General features: G+C 35.1%; 2 protein-coding genes across 2 annotated transcripts; one reads left to right on the plus strand and one right to left on the minus strand.

Moving 5' to 3' along the window:
• LOC104719688 (60S acidic ribosomal protein P2-5) lies at positions 4,499 to 5,073 on the plus strand. The gene has a single exon (XM_010437652.1). The coding sequence runs from the start codon at positions 4,562 to 4,564 to the stop codon at positions 4,904 to 4,906; it is 345 nt and encodes a 114-aa protein (XP_010435954.1). The 5' UTR covers positions 4,499 to 4,561; the 3' UTR covers positions 4,907 to 5,073.
• On the minus strand, positions 6,440 to 8,522 carry LOC104719689 (serine/threonine-protein kinase D6PKL2-like). Its single transcript, XM_010437653.2, has 2 exons — positions 7,870 to 8,522; positions 6,440 to 7,448 (listed from the first exon to the last, which is right to left on the minus strand). The coding sequence occupies exons 1-2, from the start codon at positions 8,520 to 8,522 to the stop codon at positions 6,596 to 6,598; spliced, it is 1,506 nt and encodes a 501-aa protein (XP_010435955.1). The 3' UTR covers positions 6,440 to 6,595.

The raw sequence follows: 22,396 nt of genomic DNA on the forward strand, positions 1-22,396 counted from the left end.
CTTGCATGAATTCAAAACTCATGGTAAGAATGTGATTATATATTTTGTTAGAATTTATCTTATATTTTGTTCATTTTTTTTATGTATTTCTTCCTTCCTTCTCGGTCTTCTTATTATGTAATTGAAAATTACATATGCGTAATATATTATTTTATAAATGTAACTTTCATCCTTTAAAATCCTATAAATAACCATTTTCACATCATCATCAACTATATCTCAAATTATATATATATATATATATATATATATATATATATATATATTTTGTTTATGTTCTTGCTTGGGTTCAAAACTCATGGTAAGAGTGTTATCATATATTTTATTAGATTTATCTTATTTTTTTCAAATGTTTTTTTTTATGTATTTCTTCCTTCCTTCTTTGTCGTCTGATTATTTTTAATTTTTAATTACGTATGTATAATAAAATTTTGGTGTCTGTAAAAAAAATTATAGATGCATATTCAACAATACTAAATTTCGATCAAAGCCCAATGAGGGAATGAAGCTAAAAATCAACTTCATTCATGTATATTTATTTTATTTTTGAAAGTATGCGATGTTTTAACAAAATAAACGATTATATTTATTAAATAAAAAATTTAACTCTCTCTTACTTCTAAAAATTTGTAATCATTATATTTAGTTCTTGTGATCCAAAATATAATTGTATAAAGATCATTATAATGTTTGTTTCATTCAAAAATTTGTAATTTAATGATTTTCTATATAAAACACAATTTGATATTTCATTTCCAAAATTTAACTATAAAGAATAAATCGATAGAATTTTACCTAGCAATAAGGGGAGTATAAAAAATATTAATAAATAAATTAATCTTTGGGATGTTTTTATTGCATTTCATAAGATTTTATAGAAAATATATTTAATTGATAGTTAAAAAATAATTTTGGAATTTATTTATTAAATGTTTTATGTAAATTTTGAATATCATAGTAAATTTATATTTTTATCATTAACAATAGTTTTTAAATAAGTGGTATATTTTGATATTGTATGATTTGAATTAATAAAGTGTATTATTGACATTTACAAAATTTGTTTGTTATATATGTATTTTTAGGGAGAGTTTCAAAAATACATCATTTTCAATCTCATTTTTCAAAAATACCATTTAAAAATTTTTTATTGAAAATCTTCTCATAATATTCTAATAGTTTTATGATTATTACATAAACTTAAATGAATTAACATAATTAATACAACAACCCGCGCAAATGCGTGGGACCGTAACTAGTCATCTATAATAAAAAGGAAAAATTCTCAATATTTCTTAATAACTATACCATTTTATATTTTGATTGTTTTTTCTTAATTATATTTTTTATATATATATATTTTATGGTCAATTAAGTAATAATATTTTGGTCAAGAATTTAGTTAAATGGTTTTTTTTTTAATTCTAGTTTTTTATATATATCTCACTTCCAGTTAAATATGATTTTTTTTTGGGATCATTTTTCATTTTGATTAAATCAGAAAGACCAATTTTTTAATTAAGTTCTTTTTGTTTCCATATTTTTCCATAGATTTTGTGCAATTAGCCGTTAAGGGTTTTGATAAAAAGGGAATATTAACTTTTTTCTTTTCTTTTTCACGCTCTTCATTAATGATATCTAGCCGTTGAAAGTTTTGATTACAGAAAAGGTAAATATATACTTTGAGAAAATCTCATGTAATTCCTAATCTCAATTCATTTCAGCTTATGATATCTATTTCTCATTATTATAATTTTCTAATCGAATAGTATATTATAGTATATCAAACTGGCAAGTATATGGAATGTGGCTTTGAAAATCCAAACAATGGTTGGTTAATATAAAAATCTATTACAATTATCAATAACAAATTGATAGATTATATCAGTTCATGAAAAATATTGCTCCAAAAGTTATCAGTTTAGGGTGCTGCACTGCTTCTTACATATCTAATATTTTAGTGTTGCGAGAGAGACGGCAAACATAGAGTGTCTTATTTGTTACGGAAAATGGCTGAATTTAACAGCCAAATGTTAGCACAACTCAAAGTAGAAAAGGACTTAAGCGTTTCGTGACATATTTTGAAGATCATAATAAGAACATGTACCTCAACAAAATCGGGAGTTTCATCAAGTCCTTTCACCGCCTCATTTTCTTCCATCAGAATGCTTTCTTCTCGAAAGTAGTCTTCGTACCTGGAATATCAAAAAACCTAGTGATCGCTCCATGTATGCCAAAAACTTCACCCAATATGCTATTAATAAAAAAATTCAAGATGCAAACGTTAGTTCAGTCCCCTTACCAAACCTTGTAATCTATGCAATACCTAATTAACAAAATTAAAGTGTTAGTCTTCTGTTAGAAACATTAAAACTCTAGCAACAAGTTACAACAACAAGTCCCCATAACATGGAATATCAATTTAGTAATTTACTTTGGTCGATGGTAAAAATATTTGAAGAAACGTTTGCTGCAAACGTGGAGGATACAAATATCAGCCACAAAAAAACTTGCTCGGAGAGCAAAAGTGGAAATTTAAGGCGCTGCTTACATATCTGATATTTTGGTCAGGGGAGAGATATTGGCAACAAAGAGTACTTTCTGAAATTAAAAGCCAAGTGTGTTAGCAATGACTCTAAGGAGAAAAGGACTTAAACTATATACAAACAAAAAGTAGCCTCATCTAAAGATTCATCCGCATAATAAGCCATCTTTTGACTTTGTGGTAACAGTTCTTTTATTTTATAGATAATAAGAACATGTACCTCAACAGAATCAGGAATGTCGTAAAATACTTCCTCTGCCTCGTCTTCTTCTATCCAAAGGCTTTCTCTGTCATCAAGTCCTTCCCTCTTCCTCATTTTCTTTAATCAGATACCTGGAATATCATAAACCCTGGCTAGTGATCCCTCCAAGTATACCAAAAACTCCACTCAATGTGCCCTTGATAACAAACACAAGAGGAAGATAGTTCAAAATCTCTTACCCAAGCCTTGTATTCTATGCAATACCTAAAATAACAGCGTTAGTCTTATCTAATGGCATTTAAAACTCTAACCAATAAGTTACAAGCAGAGTTACATAAATCAAATTACTTGGGTAAAAGGTATGATTATGAAGGTTTCTTAAAATCAGCCACATGAGAAAATATCTTAAGACCGCACATGTATTCACCGGACTTCATTTTCAGCACCTGGAGTATAAAAGATTCAATCAGCAAACTTGCTTTCCAATGACTATACTTGGAAACTTATTTCCATCATTACTACAAAACTAATCTCACCTTCTTTACTTGGTTAGCAGAAGCAAGCTCAACAAAGCCATAGCCCACATGGTTATTATAATGGTTTACAATAAGTTGAACATGGACAACTTCTCCAACATCATAGAAGAAATCGATGTTGTAAAAGCCGAGGGTCAAGTATCAGTCATACTCTGAGAACGAAAGTGGATACTGAAGCCGTAGCCCCCCTATACTTACATATCTGATATTTTAGTTTTGCGAGGGAGACTGTTAATAATGAGCGTCTTTTTTGTTACGGCAACTACCTGAATTTAACAACAGCCAAGTAGTTTTGTGTTAGCATGACTCAAAGTAGAAAAGGATTCCGAGCCAAGTTATACGATTCGATTTCCACAAGGTCAAAATAAGGGGCAATTTGGGGATTTTGAAGAAAGATTGTGGCTAACCGTGACTGATGTAAGGAGTATCACTACTGGACTGAGTTTTCAGTGAGTCCAGTAGTGATACTCCTTACAACTGAGACGACTCTTTTGGAATCCATTTTGCACTGAGAATTCCGACAGACGCCAAATTTGGAGACTTTTTGTAGATAAAAGGTGAGACTTTTTGCTTGCTGACGAGTTGAGTGGTTTGATACTTTGATGTGAGAAGAAAGAACCAATTTATAAACCGAACTAAACCAACCATATTGAAATATATCGAAATTGGTATTAAATACTGAAATTAACCTATCAAAACAAATCCGCATCGATTTTTCTTAAACTGAACCGATTAAATTCTTTTTTTTTCTATGAACAAAACCGATTAAACTATTGGTTTTCATTCCAAAATAAAATATTATCAATTTATCATAGTCAGAGACTCAAAGTTTGTTGGCTAACCTAAACCGGTTAAGAAAGAATGAACATATAAACCAAAAATATCAATGCCAAATTGCAAAAACATCGAAACTAGAATCAAAACAAACATAATTATTACACTATTGATTCCAATTTTGTTATAGTGTATATTACCTTAACGGCTATAACCACCAATTTTTCTTATAGCGTTATAACCTGAACCGAACAAACCCATAAAATGCTGGATGAGACTCATAGGACTGCGGAATAGTATACATGGGCTAGTTTTTATCATATAATAAGCCCATTAACAAATTTAGAAAGGTTTCGTGTAGCCCACGTGACTTTTTCTTTGGTACGTGCACAAAACCCTAATCTCCCCTTAAATAGCCAAAATTCCACGAGAACCCTAACCGCAGTCGATTTGCTTCTTTCATTTTTTTTTGCAGGGGCCAAAAAAAGAGAGAGAGAGAAGACGATGAAGGTTATTGCGGCGTACCTCCTTGCCAAACTCGGCGGAAATGAGAATCCATCCGTCGCTGATCTGAAGAAGATCTTCGAATCTGTTGGTGCAGAGATCGACCAAGAGAAGATAGATCTGTTCTTTTCTCTTATCAAAGATCGCGATGTGACTGAGCTTATCGCTGTTGGACGAGAGAAGATGGCGGCTCTATCTTCCGGTGGTCCTGCCGTTGCTGTTGCTTCTGGAGGAGGCGGTGGTGCTGCTCCAGCCGCTGAGCCTGCTGCGGCTGAGAGTAAGAAGAAGGAAGAAGAGAAAGAGGAATCAGAAGACGACGGTGGAATGATGAGTCTCTTCGATTGATCGTAGCTTGTGATGATGGTAGAATGTTTCGATCTGCCGTATTATCTTATCGTTGTTTATGTCTTTTTTTCTTAATTAGGGTTTCTGGATTTGTGTGGTTTCCATTGATTATTATCGTCTTTGGTTACTTGAGTTTGGTGCGAATAAACTATTTTTGTTTCTGATGAGATTGTTTTTCTCTTTTGAACGTTTATGCATTTTACAGTGGATGCCCTAGTCAAGATCTCAAAAAGTTTTTTCCCATTGAGTTAGTATTCTATAAGGGTTTTGCAGTGTCCAATGTCTCCAACTTCTTTTTTTATCATTCATTCTTTACACTTAAGAAAATGTATATGTGCAGTGACTGATATGAATTTACCTACGATTCGAATTTTATATTGATTGTTGACATTTTTCATATAGATTATGGATATTTCCAATGTGTAGTGTGCGTTTAAACATTTTGTTTCTGATGTTCCTCAATCCAACTTCTACCTTAGAACATCTATATGCTTTTCACTAGAAATCGTAATGAGTGACAATTATAAATCAAAGATCGCATTTTGTATTGAACAATGTCATTTTCCATGGGTTACTTGTTGTTTTGACAGTGTGAAAAGACTTGACTTTGTCAGAATGTATAAACTTTTCTTGTCGTTTCTTAGGTATAGTACCTCAATCCATTTTATTCTAGTGAACATACTCTAAAAACCTGCCATGTTTTATTGGATTGAATAGTAACATTTTCATGTACTTGTGTACTTTGTTGGTGTTGAAGATTTAAGTTTCTGTGAATAAAATGTCATACATTGTTTCTGAATTAAATCTGATGTTCTTCAATCCAATTTCTTCATTAGAATCTTCATTCTTTTGACAAGAAATCTAATCCGTGATCAAATTTTTGTTTTATATCATGACCTTTTTCCATTGTTTATCGTAGGTGTGGTACATTCTTTTAAGTTTTTGGAACTATTTGTTTCTGATGTTTCTCAATCGGTCAAATCCAGTTTTTTCCTTTGAATATCCCATACTCTTTCTACAAAATCTTTGATCGAATAATTGCATTTTCAGTTGAAATATATGATTCCTTTCTTGTATAAGCCAATCCAAAGTAAAAAACTTTCTTATATATGTCATTGTCTTTCTTATGTATGGTCTCATCTCAGTTTTCTTTTCAGAAATTTTACATTCTCTGGGAAAAAAGTTTTTAGCATATTCAGAGAATAACTGTTATTAGAAAGAAAGAAAGAAAAAAAGTCGAATCGCAAAAAGAATCACTCATGCAATAAAGCTTAAAAAGCCAAACATACAAGAAAAAAGCTAAAAATTTGGTGTGGGGACTAACATATAAAGTCTATTCATCTGTAAGATCAAAGTTTTGCATTTTTTTTTTAATTTCACTTTTCTCGATTACACAACACACAAAAGAATGAATCTTTTTTTTTGGTTCCTGCAACAAAAGACTAAAAAGTTTATTGCTTTTTTCCCTAAACCATTTCCCAAATATTTGTGTTTTTATGAACTGCTTGAACCATTATGAACATAATAAGTAGATATCAACCAAACAATAACCTAACAACCGCAAATGCAAAACTGTTGCTTAATACAGAGGCAAACAAAAAAAAAAAAAACGAAACAACCCCCGACAAGGGGAAAAAAATAATTCATGAAGAAGATGAATACATATACGACTACCAAACAAGTGTGTCATCAAAAGAACTCAAAGTCTAAATAAGGACCTGATGAAGAATCTGATTGTTTTGAATGCTTGCCTTGTTGTTGAACTGATGATGACTTGAGGGTTTCGTTTAATACCGAAAGATCGATAGCTTTCGGTATCTCTGGTGGAGTTGTGCTTCTTATAAGTGCCCAGTTGACGTTAGCGAAGAAAGGATGTTGTTTTATCTCTGTAGCACCTTTCTTGAACCCTAGTCTCTTCTTTGGATCTTTAGTTAACAAACCTCTGATCAAATCTTTAGCTGCAAAGCTTATTGATCCTTCTGGAAACTTAAGAGGTTGTCCAACAACATTGAATAGCGTTTCGCGGTTACCGTTTCCTTTAAACGGCGTTTTCCCGGTTAACAACTCGTAGAGGAATATACCAAAAGTCCACCAATCAACTGAACTTCCATGACCATCTCCTCTTATGATCTCTGGAGCTAAGTACTCATGCGTGCCTACGAATGACATAGACCGAGCATCCGTTGGTTCGGCTATTAGCATTGGGAATGAATCTGAACCGGCTTTTTCGGTTTTCGTCTTTCTTGGTTTGTTGTTGAGGAAACGAGGCTTGAAGCATGAAGGTTGGATACATGCTACAGGTAGTTTGCATGATGGATCTATGCAAGGTGGTTGGATACAGTACGAAGCAATATGACAAGATGGTTGTGATGTTGATTGAATCAGTGTAGGACTCACGAAGCTCTGCAACGAAAGATCGAAATCCGAAAGCATAATGTGACCATCTTCTCTCACCATTACGTTCTCTGGCTTTAAATCTCTGTACACTACACCCATCATATGGAGATACTCAAGTGCAAGAAGTACTTCAGAAGCATAAAACCTGCAAATTCAAGAACATCAGAAGCAGAGGATCCATTAGAATGTGAAATGTTTCAGATTCTTTAAAGCTATACAGAACAGTCTAATCAACTTGAGTTTTAAAGTCTCACACAACAAACACAAAAAAGCAAAGAAAAAGACAAAACAGAGGATCAAGGTATCAATGTTTTTTCAGATTCTTTAAAGCAACACATATGAATAAAACCAATTTGATATTACTCTCACATCAACACAAAAACAAGACAAAACAGAGGATCAATGAATAAATGTTTGCCAGATTCTTAAAGCTACCATAGAAGAATCAAAGCAATCTGACTTCACTCTCAGACAAAACCCCAAAACATAACCATAAAAAAAAAGACAAAACAGAGGATCCACTAGAACGAAAGCAATAAATTTTTCTTCAGACAAGAAAAATTAACCTGGCGGCTTGTTCGGAGAAATGTTTTCCGGGCTGTTTCTGCCGGAGGATATGAAGATCTCCACCGCTACAAAACTCCATAAGAAGACAAGAAAACTTCTCAGTCTCGAAATGAGAGTAAAGAGTAGGCAAGAAAGGATGATCCAACAAACCCAAAATCTCTCTTTCAGTCTGAGCTCTAACCAGTTTCTTCCTACCAATCAACATTCCTTTATCCATCACTTTCATGGCGAAGAAACATCCCATCTCTCTAAGCTCAGCTAAATACACACTCCCAATATCTCCACACCCCAGTTTCTTCAACAGCCTGAAATGACCTAGACCCAGATCCTCGTTTTTACTACATTTCACACTCTGAATCGCGTCCCATCTGAGATCGTTCCCTTTATGCGGCTTCGAAGGAGCGAAGACCCTTTTGTAATCAGCCTCGTTTGCATCGAAAGATCGAGTCTTTTCGAGATTAGTTTCGCTGCTTACACTGTTACTGCTACAGAAACTTAAGCTGACACTGTTGTTAAGCCTAACGTCTTCAGACCCATTACTGCTTGTTTTGAAGCTCGCGGATCCAGAAACTGGACTTGCATTTGTAGTATTAGTATTGCAATTGGATGAACAGTGATGTAAAGATTCAAGATTTGGAGCTTTTCTACTCATAACTGAAGAAGAAGAAGAAGAAGAAGAAGATCGACAAGTGAGAAGTGAGAGAGAAGTGAAAGAAGTGAGGTGTTTCCTTTAAAGAATCTATGGCTTTTGTGTTGTGTTGTTGATGGTCAAGGTTCTGTGATGTGACTCGAGGTGGTCAAAGAGAGAGAAAGAGATGATTTTTTTTTTAATACATTGAGAAAAAAAACAAAATGTGTTTTTAATTTTTTTATTTTAATTTATGAAGGAGAGATTTTCAAAATTTGAAACAGTGTGTGTGTGGGGGAGGGTAAAATGGAGATTTACGTTTATTGTTAAATAGCAATTAATATTACTGTTAAAATCGATGAACCGACTAGTGGATAATACTCGTATCGTGTGTCACGGTGAAGATTTTTTTATAAAATAATAGTATAAAGTAGAAATGTGATGTTAAAATTACATTATCTAGACCAAATTAATCAAAGGTTTCACAGATTNTTTTTTTTTTTTTTTTTTTTTTTCTGTCATTCGAAAAAAGATATATACAAAACGAATGAAAACATACATAACACATAAACACTTAAAGCAACTAAATTTCTTTGTGTCATGAAGGATTTGAAACAACTTATGTTGGAAACACCAATTATTCTAAAACGTGAGAGGAGGAGGCCTTGGAAAAATGAGAGGCCATACTCAATGTTGTTTGTTTTTATAACATGATGTTTATGAAGAACAAATTTGGTGTTTCATTCTAAATATAAAATACTCGGTGTCTATCATTTTCTTTGATATGTAAGGTTTTAACACAAATTAAGAAATTATTTATTATTATTTTTAATCATAAAAAAAAATTTATTAATACTTAAATACTATTTTAATCAATGAAAAAATAGAAATTGTTAGAAATACAAAATATAAATAATTAATTAATTTTACATTCAAAATAGAAAATATTGATACAATTATTTTGGGTTGAAAACATCATGTATATTATGATAACGAGGAAGTAACGTTAGCCCAACTTAAAACACAATTACCAATACTATTTTTGAACCTTTATTTGTAGAATTTTGGCATTTGTTTATAAGTTTTTGTATTAATATGTGCCAAGGACATATATATATATATATATAGTATATACTCTTTCTAGCCACTATCTCCATTGGGAAACTAATTTACATAGTATTATACTTCTATATACATTATGTCCAAAATTGTTTTTGTAAATGTATGAATCCGTACTTAGTAAGTTTTCATTAGAAGATATTGCATATTGGTATCATCATCTAATTATTTATTTTAAAAGAGGTTTCTGCTAGAGTGTACATTTTTTTTCGAAAATTTGTTATAAATATCCCTTTTATATACTTTTTTTTTATTTCTTAGTTACAACAATTTAACCAACCATAGAAATTACTTCAGACTATAATTATCACATGTCATATATGGATTTAATATTTTCATAAAATCTTACAAAATATCTGATGAAATGAAAAAGGGAAAATTTTGTAGAACATCTTATAAGAATTTGACATAGAGATAATAATATGTTGCCAAGAATTATATAATATGTTGCTTATACAAATGCTATGAGTTTTCAATTTCTATAGACATAGCGTTTTATTTATCATTTTCATAAAATCATGGATAGTAGTTAGAACCTAATCTTCACATTGAAATTCTAACATATAAAAGTGTAGGAAAGTTACGGTTATCACTTTCTTAAAATATGGATAGTAGTTGGGTAAACCAATGTTTAGAATACTCAAATGTCTTCCAACAAACCATTCAATAAAAGTTAAGTAAAAGTACGTTACGTACAAGCACCAATAAAATTATAAAAATATCTGATAAAAAAACAATGGACTAATTTAGAAACTTCTTCTCATAGAAAGAGTAAGAATTTTTTTAAAAAATTAAAGTTGGAAAAAAAAATACTAAAATAAACTAGAAAAAGGAAATAAATAAAACCTTTAACAGTTAAATTGTACTCTCATAACTGATAACAAGAGAATTGAAGTCATGCAAATCCCTATATTAATCTACAATTGTCACTCAACTAACTCCAATAAGCAACGTTATAAATATAAAATGTGGCTCAAGGCCAATGCCTAGGAAATCACTAGTTTTTGAAATTACTAACTTATAAGATTTATTGAGTATTATATTTTTTTTGGACAAGATTCTTTCAAAGATTTACGAAAGATGCGAAAATCAATCATAAAATTTAACATACGTTGTCGGGATAAACACCTTTAATAGAATTATAAATCCTCTTGGAGGCCTGGAAAATCGTGTTGCAAGGTTTCGTAACCATCCTACGTTCCAATGCTTTTTTCGTTTTCTCTGAAATGACATTTGCTATTACGACGTTCAATTTTGCCTTTCTAAGCAAAGAGCCGCCTCTAGATGCTACTTTTAAATTTTAAACTAATATTATTTATATGTGTATATTTTATTAACATTAATTTAGTTTTTAAAACTAACTTTTGCTCATATTTTGTTCCTATGTTTATGATGTGGTACATACATTATCTTAAATTATATACTGTATTAGAAAACCAAATTAGTAATTTTCATATGGCTAGTGATATATAGACTAAAACATTTTAACATAATCAAAACACATTTCAGTCAGCTCACACACACTTCATAACATAAACGCATTTCTTAGAAGCGAACAAGATCAATCACACAACAAACATTGGAATCTTAGAAGCGAACAAGATCATTTCTTTGTAGAAAATCTCGACCTTTTTGGAATCATTGTAGAGTTAGTAGTAGTAGAACCAACATATTATCCAATTATACAATACATGTACATATCATAAGAGTTCGATTGTAAGTTTCAATCTCCAATGTTGTTGATTCTTACCTTTTTCCACATAAATAAATTTAGTTTTTGCAACTTTTTTTTCTTCAATTAGCATTTGTAACTAAGAAAGGGAAATATATACAGTAAAACCTCTACAAATTAATAATGTTGGGACCAAGACATTTTACTAATTTACAGTGACATTAATTATTAATTTATAGACATATTTTTAATAGTTTAACTTTTAAAAACTATGAATTGAGACAATTTTAACAATAATTTCGGATATTCAAAATTTTATGGTATTGGAATTGAATTTGTAATAAACATTATTAACAATAAATTATAAATACAATAGTCAAATTCACTTATATACATCACATACATAAAATTAATTTTATGAATAATAGTATAAATTGTTGTATTTTAATAGTTAATCAAACTATCAAAATGTAAATGATGGATATCTAGAAATTGAAAACTTTAAAAAATGTAGTTATTTTTGTGACATGTTACAAAATATTTTATATCATTATAGTTTGAAAATACAATATATAAGTTTTACGAGAAACATACATTATTATATCAGCACATATATATATATGTAAATTTACATTATTATCAATTTCTGATATTATTAGGATCATATTTTACATGTGGATTTCAAAAAAAATTATCATCTTATTGTCTTATCGAATTTTGTTATTTTTTACACTGACCCGACTTGGAACTGATAAAATTTATTAATTCATAGTATTATTATTTTATAGAATATTAATTTATAGAGGTTTTAATGTAATGTGTTTTCTCAAACGATTAAAAAAAAAGATTTTATGCAAACAAAAATGAAAAAAAAAAGCCACACAAAAAAAATAGGAAAACTTAAAACACAACTATGGGCCTATTATATTCTATAAGCCCGTCAAAATTGAGCCCAATTCATTTCAACTTCGTAACGGTTACTAAAATTTATGAGTTCTGTCTTTTATAAGAAGAGATTACGATTTAACCCTTTCGGTGGAGATTCTCACAATTGCAACTCTCTTCCGACGCTCTCGTTGCGTTCTCTTTCGCTGGAGCAATACCGAGGATCTTCGTCGTCTTTGCAAGGTTTCGTTTTTTTTTTTTTATTTTAATTTCACGATGAATTTATTCAGGGTTCTTGATTACGCATAACCAAATTCTAGTTTTTGCGTTTCGGTTTTAGGGTTTGGTAGTTTTGAATTTGTAGTTTTCTTAGAACCGAACCCTTAATTCAAAATCAAAACATTGATTTTGCATTCTCGTCAAGCAAATTCCAAAAAGCCCCCTTTTTCGTTGTGCTATTCATCTTAGGTTTTCTGATTATTTTGATTCCGCAAATCAAGAATCCATCTTTTGAATTCGTGTTTTCTGCTTTTACTTGGGGTTTTTACATTCGTGATTTCATATTCGAAACCTTTTCTTGCAAGATTCTAAGTTTCTATTCATTGTAAGTAAGAAAGAAAAAACTACTCTTTTGGTTTCATATTTTCTCTTTTTTCGAGGGATTTTTTTGCTTCAGATTCTTAGGATTTTTCAAAAGTTGTGTGTTTTAATCTTAGGGCTTTCAGTTTCAAGTCTTTGTATTTCTTATAAAGGTTCTTCGGTTTTAGTTTTGTTTAAAGTTTGATGTTTTCTTTAAACCCAAAAGAAAGGGACTACACATTATATGATTGTGTCTGTCCCGGTTTCTATTTGGGGAAATTGTCCGATATCACGTCCGTAAAGTAAAAGAGCTTGTCAATCTCCTACTGTCTTGTTGTGTGTGCTGGGACAGCTTGACAGAAAGTTCAATACAATCTGCTAATATCAGTCTTTGTTAAGACTTGGACAATGATGTCCTGAGAAAAATTCAATTCTCTGCTTAAACTATATGGAGTACAAATTCAATAATCTGCAAATTGATGGAGAGTAAAAGTCCTTTATTAAGGCTTGTTTTTTAGCTTTCTAAAGTGATTGGAAAGGGAGTATTGTCTTGCTGGGCTGGGACGGCTTGACAGAAACTTCAATCTCTACTAAGATCAGTCTTTATTAAGGCTTGGACAATGATGTCCTGAGAAAATTCAGTTATCTGCTTAAATTATATGGAGTACAATTCAATATTCTGCAAATTGATGGAGAGTAAAAGTCCTTTAATAAGGCTTTCTAAGATTGGAAAGCTGAATTGTCCGATTGGGGATATTTTGCTGGAGCTGGGACAGCATGTTTAACATTCAATATTCTGCTATAGAGAAAACTTCAATCTCTGCTAAGGCTTGGACAATGTCCTGAGAAAATTCAATATTTCTGCGAAATTAGTCTTTATTAAGGCTTGGACAATGATGTCCTGAGAAAATTCAATATTTCTGCTCAATTAGTCTTTGTTAAGGCTTGGACAATGATGTCCTGAGAAATTCAATTCTCTGCTTAAACTATATGGAGTACAACTCAACATTGTGCAAATTGATGGAGCGTAAAGGTTCTTTAATAAGGCTTGTTTAATGGCTTTCTAAACACAAGCGAGATGTGCTTGTAGCAGATATTAGTGTCTCTTCTTTTGATCAGGTTAGTGTCTCTTCCTCGTTTAAAACAAGGTATGATTTTCATAATGCATTCCTTGATGGGTTTTGTAGTTCCTTTATTGATAACTTCTTTTGATCACATAGTCTATTATAACTGTTTTGAGTGATTAATTAATCTATCTTTTTAGCTTCAGAAGACCAAGAACTGGAGTGTGTACATGATCTTTCTCAGGTTCGACTTATCTCCCTCGGATTTCAATGTCATTGCGTTATTGGTTGTGTTTGACTTGTTGTAGTGGTAAGGTTGTGGGAGACTAGCTTTTCGGTAACTTCTGGTACACAGCAGGATTAGCTGGACGAGCAGGTATGTTTCTGAATCCTATAACTGTTTGTTTGTAAGAAAATTTTCATCTTATAAGATTTCTTCTCTACGTTTCTGTTTCAACAACTTGTGTCTCCGAAAAATAAAACTTTGGTTTCTCAGGTACATACTTCTCGATACTCAATAGTATTAGTAAGGTACATCCTCTGTATATTGCATCTGGTGCATAGCAGGGATAAATTTTTGTAGTAGTAGTAGTAAGATTACTTTGTCTAAAGGCTTGAGTTGATACACTATAAGGGTAGTCAAGAATGATATTGAAAATATCTCATGGTTTTTCAATATCATATATTTCTTTTTGGACTAACATCACTATATTTATGGCTAATACTCAATAGTTATATCAAAGTTGTAAGAAACGAAATAAATCTCGGTTAGGGGAACTTACAGCTTGCAATCCCCTGAAGTTTTCTTTACATTTATCTTTAGTACCATTTGCAGAATCAAAATTTGAAATTTTGTGCGTCTTTCTACACATTTTTCTTTGGCCTAACAAATTTATGGCTTTATTGCAGAAAACATAATATAGTTTTCAACCCCTTTTCAAGCATGTAAGTATTTGAGTCTTGAATCTAATTATTCCTGCAAGTTTTATTTATGTCAAAGACTCTTAATCGTTTCATTTGATATAGTTTATGTCAAAGACTCTTAATCGTTTCATTTGATATACTCACAACTTTATCCCACGAGTGTTAACTCTTTTTGCGGCTAGCCCTCGTTATTTTATAACCCCACACACACGATCTCTAACCTAGATCTTGTGTATCCTAACTAAAAGGAAATATTCTTTATCCTTAAGAGAATATCTTCCCTTATCCCAACTAATCAAATATACTCTCAATATCTTCAGTATATCTTGATCTCTTCTTCCCTTCTTCTCACGCACCTTATCATCGTGTCCACAATATTTCTCCACGTCAGCACGTCACACCACATCAGCATATCAGCCCCCTGAGACACTTCACAGCTGCTTGTTCTCTTCAGAGCTCTGTTGCATTTTTAATCTTCCCCTTTTTGACTGAACTTGTCAAACAAGCATCCATGCATTTAACCTGTCAAAACAGAAGCAGCCAACAACAAAACAACAAACAGATACATCTGTACCAACAGTGTATCACAACAGCTCGCAAAAACATCAGAAGATTAAACGATCAACTAGTAAGTATTACGACCGCAAAAGGTATCAGACAAACTAGAACAAGTCTCAAACAAAACCAAAAAAAAAAAAATAGTCTGAAAAAAAAAACAACAACAAGGAACATCAGACAACTTAAAAACAACAGCTCCCCCACAGCTCAAACTCCCCCTCAAGCATCTGAATCAGACTCATCTCCCCTGCTTGTTTGGCACAGATTAGTCAAAAATATCAACAGACACACAAAGGTATAATCAGAGATGTGACAACTTACCAGCTTCCAAGGCGTCTTGCAGAATCTGAATGGCCAACCGGATGGCTTTGTGCTCTGCAGATGTTCCAGCTCTAAGATGAGGCTCCGTTGGACGTGAAACAGTCTTCCTACCCTTGGGCTTCTTCGTGTCTTCCGGCTGAAGATTCGAAACGGGGCGCTGAGCTTCCAGAAGCTGATAAATGAGATTGGGAAACGGGAGACGGAACCCGGACTGAGCTTGCAAACCTAAATGGATGATCTGATCATAGATCATTCTCCCAAAATCAAACGGAATGTGATGCATGATCATGTAGATCACCATGGCACTGTTTGCAGAGATGTACCATGTATTCACCGTGGGAGACCAGTTGCTGCAGCACATTTTATTCAACACCTTGATTACCGGGTCCTTGATTGCCGTGGATACCAGCTGCTTGCAAGTCTTCACCTTACCACCAGATAAAAAGAGAGCTAGAAATTGCAGTTGTTTGCAGTCTCTGTTCGCGCACATCAACCGTTTGGAGTCCGAACAGGGCATTGATGCGACTTGGGGAGAACTCATACACAAAGTATCGGACCAACACATCAACCGAGCTCCCTTCAACCTTCACTGCTGGAAGATTTGCCTAGAACTCATAGACAACATCGGAATCATAAGCGCCGATCAAGCAACTCCCTAGACGGATCATCTCTTCCCAGAGAGTAACACATCTCAGCAGCAATGGTTATAGAGGAAAAGAAACCATACCTTCGAGCAGCATCAGCGGATATGAATCGTTTGGAATCAAACTTCTTCGATGGAGCACTGCGAGAGGTGGACACACCCTTGTCCCTGCCAAGAGACGGTCGCTTCGTATCACGCCTGTCTGCATCAGCAGCTGATTGTCGTTTGCGCAGCCGGGATGAAATTCCCTGATTTGGTAGCGGAGGAACATCACCGGTCAGATCAATCACCGGGAAACGAGATTTCGTCCTTCTTGGTAGAGAAGACGAAGAGTCGCATGTGTCGTGATCCACTTCGACAGATAGCGGCCTGGGAGAGGGATTCTCGGGCACTGGAGGTGCTGTAGTTGATTCGTTATGAGGTTCGTAGATGACCATCGCTGTTGCAGGATCAATCGAAACGTAGGGAGACGACGGAGGTAGGACTGACGGAGGGGTGTGAAACTTCTCATCTGAGCTAGAATCATAGTGGAAACCGCTAAACACAGACTTCATGGTGATCAAGAGTTAGAGAGAACAAACCAGAGAAAGAAGAAAATCAGAAGCTTAAGCGACAGAGATCTGAAATTGCAAGGATGAGAAAAACTCAAAACCCCAGCCTCTCCTTTTATACTCCCTCTTGAATATTATTTGGGTTGCTATGCCTCGGCCCACAAATTAACTCTGCCCTGAAATCACTCAACGAATCTGTTATGGTACATCGAATATTATTCCCCTTTTGAATCTTAAGTGCATTAATCACATTAAACACAAGTTCCTAAAAACTCAGATTCTTCACCCCTTTAAAGAAAATTAAATCTGTTCATGAACCAAAAACATCATATACACACAACCACAAACAGTGAACATGAAAGCACCCAGATCGAGACATAACACATGTGAGCAACATCAATTTTTTTTTTTTTTTTAAACTAAATAAAACCAAAAACAGATCACAGTACTAACCATACCTTTGTTGTGTCAACCACTTGTTCAGAACATTTGCCAGGAGCTATCACAACCTCTTGAATTGTTGAAAATCAGAGACTTGATGCAAGTGAGTAGTCTTTCACACTGTGATGCCTTTAGCCTGCAATCCAACCTAACATGTTAAGGCAGCTGGAGATTCTCTCTTTGAAGAGCATACACACATTTTTTTTTTTAAATATATGTGTCTCAGTCTTCTGTTAGCTGTTTCACTGACATGAACACAGTGACATCATGATCATGTCAATCACTGATATCATACTTGTTCCCAAACTGAGTTTTTCCACTTGAAGATGTACTTGTGTGTCTCTTCACAGCTCTTTGACTTCCTTAAAACATGACAACATTTGACAAGATGAATAGACCGACATGACAGGCAGCTATTTCTCACAGTTGCTTTCAGAGTGCTGATCTTCTATGTATTCTAGGATTTCCATGATCTGTCCTAGCACATGTTCCTGTCTCTGATCAACACATCTTAGGTAAACGGGTTAGAACTCACAAACACCAATGGACTTCCTCAGATTTACAAATCTGTTGAAGTCCAGAGGCTTGGTAAACAAATCAGCTAACTGGAAATCAGTGCTCACATGGTCAATCTTGATCAGTTTCGCCTCAACTAGTTCACGAACAAAGTGGTGTCTAATATCTATATATTTGGTTCGTGAATGTTGAACATGATTCTTTGAAATATTAATTGCACTCAAGTTACCACAATGAATTAAAAGAGTATCAGAATCCATACCATAGTCCGAGGCCATTTGTCGCATCCACAGAAGTTGTGTGCAACAGCTTCCTAGCGTAATGTACTCAGCTTCAGCAGTTGATAGAGAGACACTGTTTTGTTTCTTGCTGTGCCATGAGATCAGATTGTTGCCCGTAAAGAAGCAACCTCCACTTGTGCTACGACGATCATCCACAGAACCTGCCCAATCAGCATCACAATATCCGCTCAGACCGGTGTTGGTATCCTTGGTATAATAGATGCCAAAGTCCAATGTGCCTTTGATGTACTTGATGATCTTCTTTACAGCTAGTAAATGCGACATTTTGGGCTTGGCTTGACAGCGTGCACAGATCCCTACTGACAGACATACGTCTGGCCGACTAGCAGTCAAATACAACAGACTTCCAATCATCCCTCTGTATAGTCTCTCATCTACATCTTCCCCTTCGTCGTCCTTGGAAAGTTTGTCAGTTGCTCCCATTGGAATCTTTGCTTCTTTACTCTTATCCAAGCCAAAGCGTTGTACAAATTCCTTACCATAAGTGCTTTGAGATACAAAGATCCCATCAGCTGATTGTTCAACTTGCAATCCCAAAAAGTATCTTAACTCTCCCACCATACTCATTTCGAATTCCTGAGACATGCTTTCCACAAACTGTTTTACAAGAGGCTTACACGTGGAACCAAAGGCAATATCATCAACATAGATCTGAACTAACATCAGATTGTTTTTGCTGTTGAGAACAAACAACATTTTGTCAACACTCCCTCGATTGTATCCGTGATCCATCAGAAACGTAGTCAATCTCTCATACCATGCTCGTGGTGCCTGCTTTAGACCATATAAGGCTTTCTTCAGTCGATAAACATGCTCAGGGTGCTGCGAATTCTCAAAGTCTTTTGGTTGCTCAACATAAACCTCCTCTTGTAGTATTCCATTTAGAAAGGCACTCTTAACATCCATCTGATGCAAAGTGAAATTAAGAGCGCATGCCATACCGAACATAAACCTGATTGACTCCAACCTTGCCACCAGAGCAAATGTTTCATCAAAATCAATTCCCTCAATTTGAGAATAGCCTTGAGCTACCAACTGTGTTTTGTTTCTCACAATGCAGCCACTAGCATCACTCTTATTCTTGAATATCCACTTAGTTCCTACGACGTTGACATCAGTAGGACGATGAGTGAGTTCCCAAACATCATTTCTTTCAAATTGTTCCAACTCATCTTGCATAGCAGCAACACATAACTCATCACGAAGCGCCTCCTTGTGTTTGTTAGGCTCAATGGAAGAGACAAAGCATGCAAATTGCACTACATTAGAGTCCTGAGAAACGGACTCCGGAACGACAACTTTTTGTTTCTTCCCAGCCAACTGAGCAAAATCAACCTGCTTTCCTCTGGTAACTCTACCCCCCTGAATCGCACCTATAACATCAGTAGAGGAGTGATTCCTATGAACCTGAGAAGGCACCGGATCTAAAGCAGATGGTGATACAGGCCTTTCAGGGACAACATGACTGACAGCTTCTTGTACAGACTTCTCAGCATCAGGTACCAGGTCCGTGTCGGAGACAATAGGCACCGATGCCACTCGCAGGAAGGAGGTGTCGTCAAACACTACATTGACAGTCTCCTGAACGGATCTCAAACGTTTGTTGTAGACGCGAAAGACAGTGCTATGTCCGGAATAACCCAGAAAGATACCTTCATCACTCTTAGAGTCAAACTTACCCAAATGATCTTTATCATTTAGAATATAACACAGGCATCCAAACACATGGAAATAATGTACAGTTGGAGACTTCCCTTTCCAAAGCTCATAGGGAGTCTTGCTGGTCCCTGGGTGAACATGCACACGATTGATGATGTAGCAGGCTGTGTTCACAGCTTCATCCCAGAGCCGATGAAGCACTTGATTTCCATGTAGCATAGTTCGTGCCATTTCTTGCAGCATTCTGTTCTTACGTTCAACAACACCATTTTGTTCCGGCGTTCTTGGTGTAGAGTACTGATGAGTAATGCCTTGATGTCCACAGAATTGCTCAAACTTGTCGTTTTGAAACTCACCACCATGATCACTTCGAATGGTCTCAATGGAACACTTCTCACTCTTAATCTGCAGGGCAAGGATACGAAAACATTCAAGAGTGTCAGATTTATCACGAAGAAACATTACCCACGTGTAGCGAGTGTAATCATCCACCATTACGAAAATGAATCGTCGACCAGAAATGCTCTGAACTTATATAGGCCCCATCAGATCCATGTGAACCAACTGTAAAGCATGATTTGTGCGAATATCTGTCAGAGACCCATGGGATGCTTTGATCTGTTTTCCCTTGTTGCATGGACCACATACAAAGTGTGGATCACCCTTCAGCTTTGGCAGTCCTCGCACAATTTCTTGGTTTGCCAATTTCAACATCGTGCGCACATTCAAATGACCAAGTTTCTGATGCCACAGCTCTGTGTCTAACTCAACGGTGGCATTAAAACACGACATTTCTGATTTCCACATATAGCAATTTTTCCCAGATCGTTTACCTCTGAGTCTGACAGACCCTTGTTGATCAACAGCTTTACAGTCCTTCCTGGTGAAGGTAACATCTAAGCCCTCATCACACAATTGACTGACACTGATCAGATTGGCCTTCAATCCATCTACCAGGAACACATCATTCAGCTGGGGTTGAGTGTCACCAATGGTTGTACCTTTTCCTCGAATTTTCAAACGTTACTCTTCAACAGCAACATCTTCTACGTGAGACAAATTGTCAAGCGCCCCTAGCATATGTCTGGAACATCCGCTCTCAAAATACCACTTGGCCTGATCAACTTCAGTTTTATCTGCTGTGTATGCAACATGAAAGTAGAGATCATCTTTTCTGACATACCCTTGCTGAACTCTTCTAACAGCTGGGTAGAAGTTGCCATTCTGCACTAGGTTCGTCACATGATTCTGAAACTTGAAACACTGGGCCTTGAAGTGATTTAGATGACCATAGTACCAGCATCCTCTTCTCCTGCTAAGACCAACAGGTCGATGAGCAGCCTGGGGATAGCTCTGTTGACCATACGTTTGCCTCATTGGTACCTCACGCTGCACAAACATCTGCCTGGAATGCAGATTTACCTTAGGAATCTGATAATGTCGTCCGTTTGGTGCAACAGGTTGTGCTTTGGGTTTTGGTTCAGGGTTCTGCCCTTTAACAAACTGTGTGGACTTGTCAGAGTTGATTCCCTGATAACCCAGACCCCACTTTGCAGTGCTTGATTGTCCAGTACTGAGCAACAAGTCCAGATCTTTAGTTCATTTACTCAGCATCCTGATGCTTTTCAGCTGTTCTTCCAATTGCTTCTCAAGACGCAAAGACTTGGCTTTTTCTCCACTTAGTTCCTTAGCCAACAATGCAATTTTTATCTGAAGCGTATCTCTCTCGGCAGACAACTCACTGTTATCTTGAGTCTTTTGCACAATGGTCTGAATAAGAAGACTTATCTGATCTTCCAACGACGAACCTGCCTCTTCCCCATCTGAGTCCGACTATATTGTCTTGTCAATGTCTTCTTTCAACAACAGAACTTCATCTTCTTCATCTTCCTCGATTACTCCCAGCAGAGCCACAAAATTGTTCAGAATTTCACCTTTGTTATTTTCTTCATCAGAATCACTTTCACTCCATGTGATGTAGGACTTCTGATTACTTCCTTGGGAGGGGCAATCAGTCTTGGTATGACCAAAACCCTTGCATCCATAGCATTGTAGAGAGTGCTTCCGTTTGTTGTTTGGACACTCAGCCTTGTAATGACCATATCCTTCACACTCAGCACATTGACGTTCTGACTTATCATTCTTCCTGAAGCCCTTGACAGGATCTGCACTTGCAAGTGATGGAGTTCCCTTCCGCTGACCTCTTTCCATCTTGTGAAAACACTTCTTAACCAACAGACCAATCTTTTCTTCGTCTTCAAGCTCCTGCGATTCAACAAGCTTCCGTTTTTCTGCAGCTTTAAGAGCAAATGACTTAGCATTCATTTTCTCTTTCTTCTTTAGTTGCATCTCAAACGCCTGCATCATCCCAATAACTTGATTGTACTTGAGTTCGTCTGAATTCAAAGAAACATCAATAGCAGATATGTGCGGCTGAAACTTGTCAGGTAGACTTATGAGAAGTTTCTTGACCATCTTTTTGTCCTTGTATCGTTTACCCAAAACAACAGATTCTTGAGCAATACCACTCAACCGACTACTATAATCCGCCACAGATTCGGTTTTAGTCATTTGAAGATTCTCAAAATCAGATGCAAGATTGTCCAACCTCGTGCGCCTAACTCGAGTAGTTCCTTCAAATGTGACTACGAGAATGTCCCAAGC

The sequence above is a fragment of the Camelina sativa genome, chromosome 10, assembly GCF_000633955.1.
Source record: "Camelina sativa cultivar DH55 chromosome 10, Cs, whole genome shotgun sequence".
NCBI lineage: Eukaryota > Viridiplantae > Streptophyta > Magnoliopsida > Brassicales > Brassicaceae > Camelina > Camelina sativa.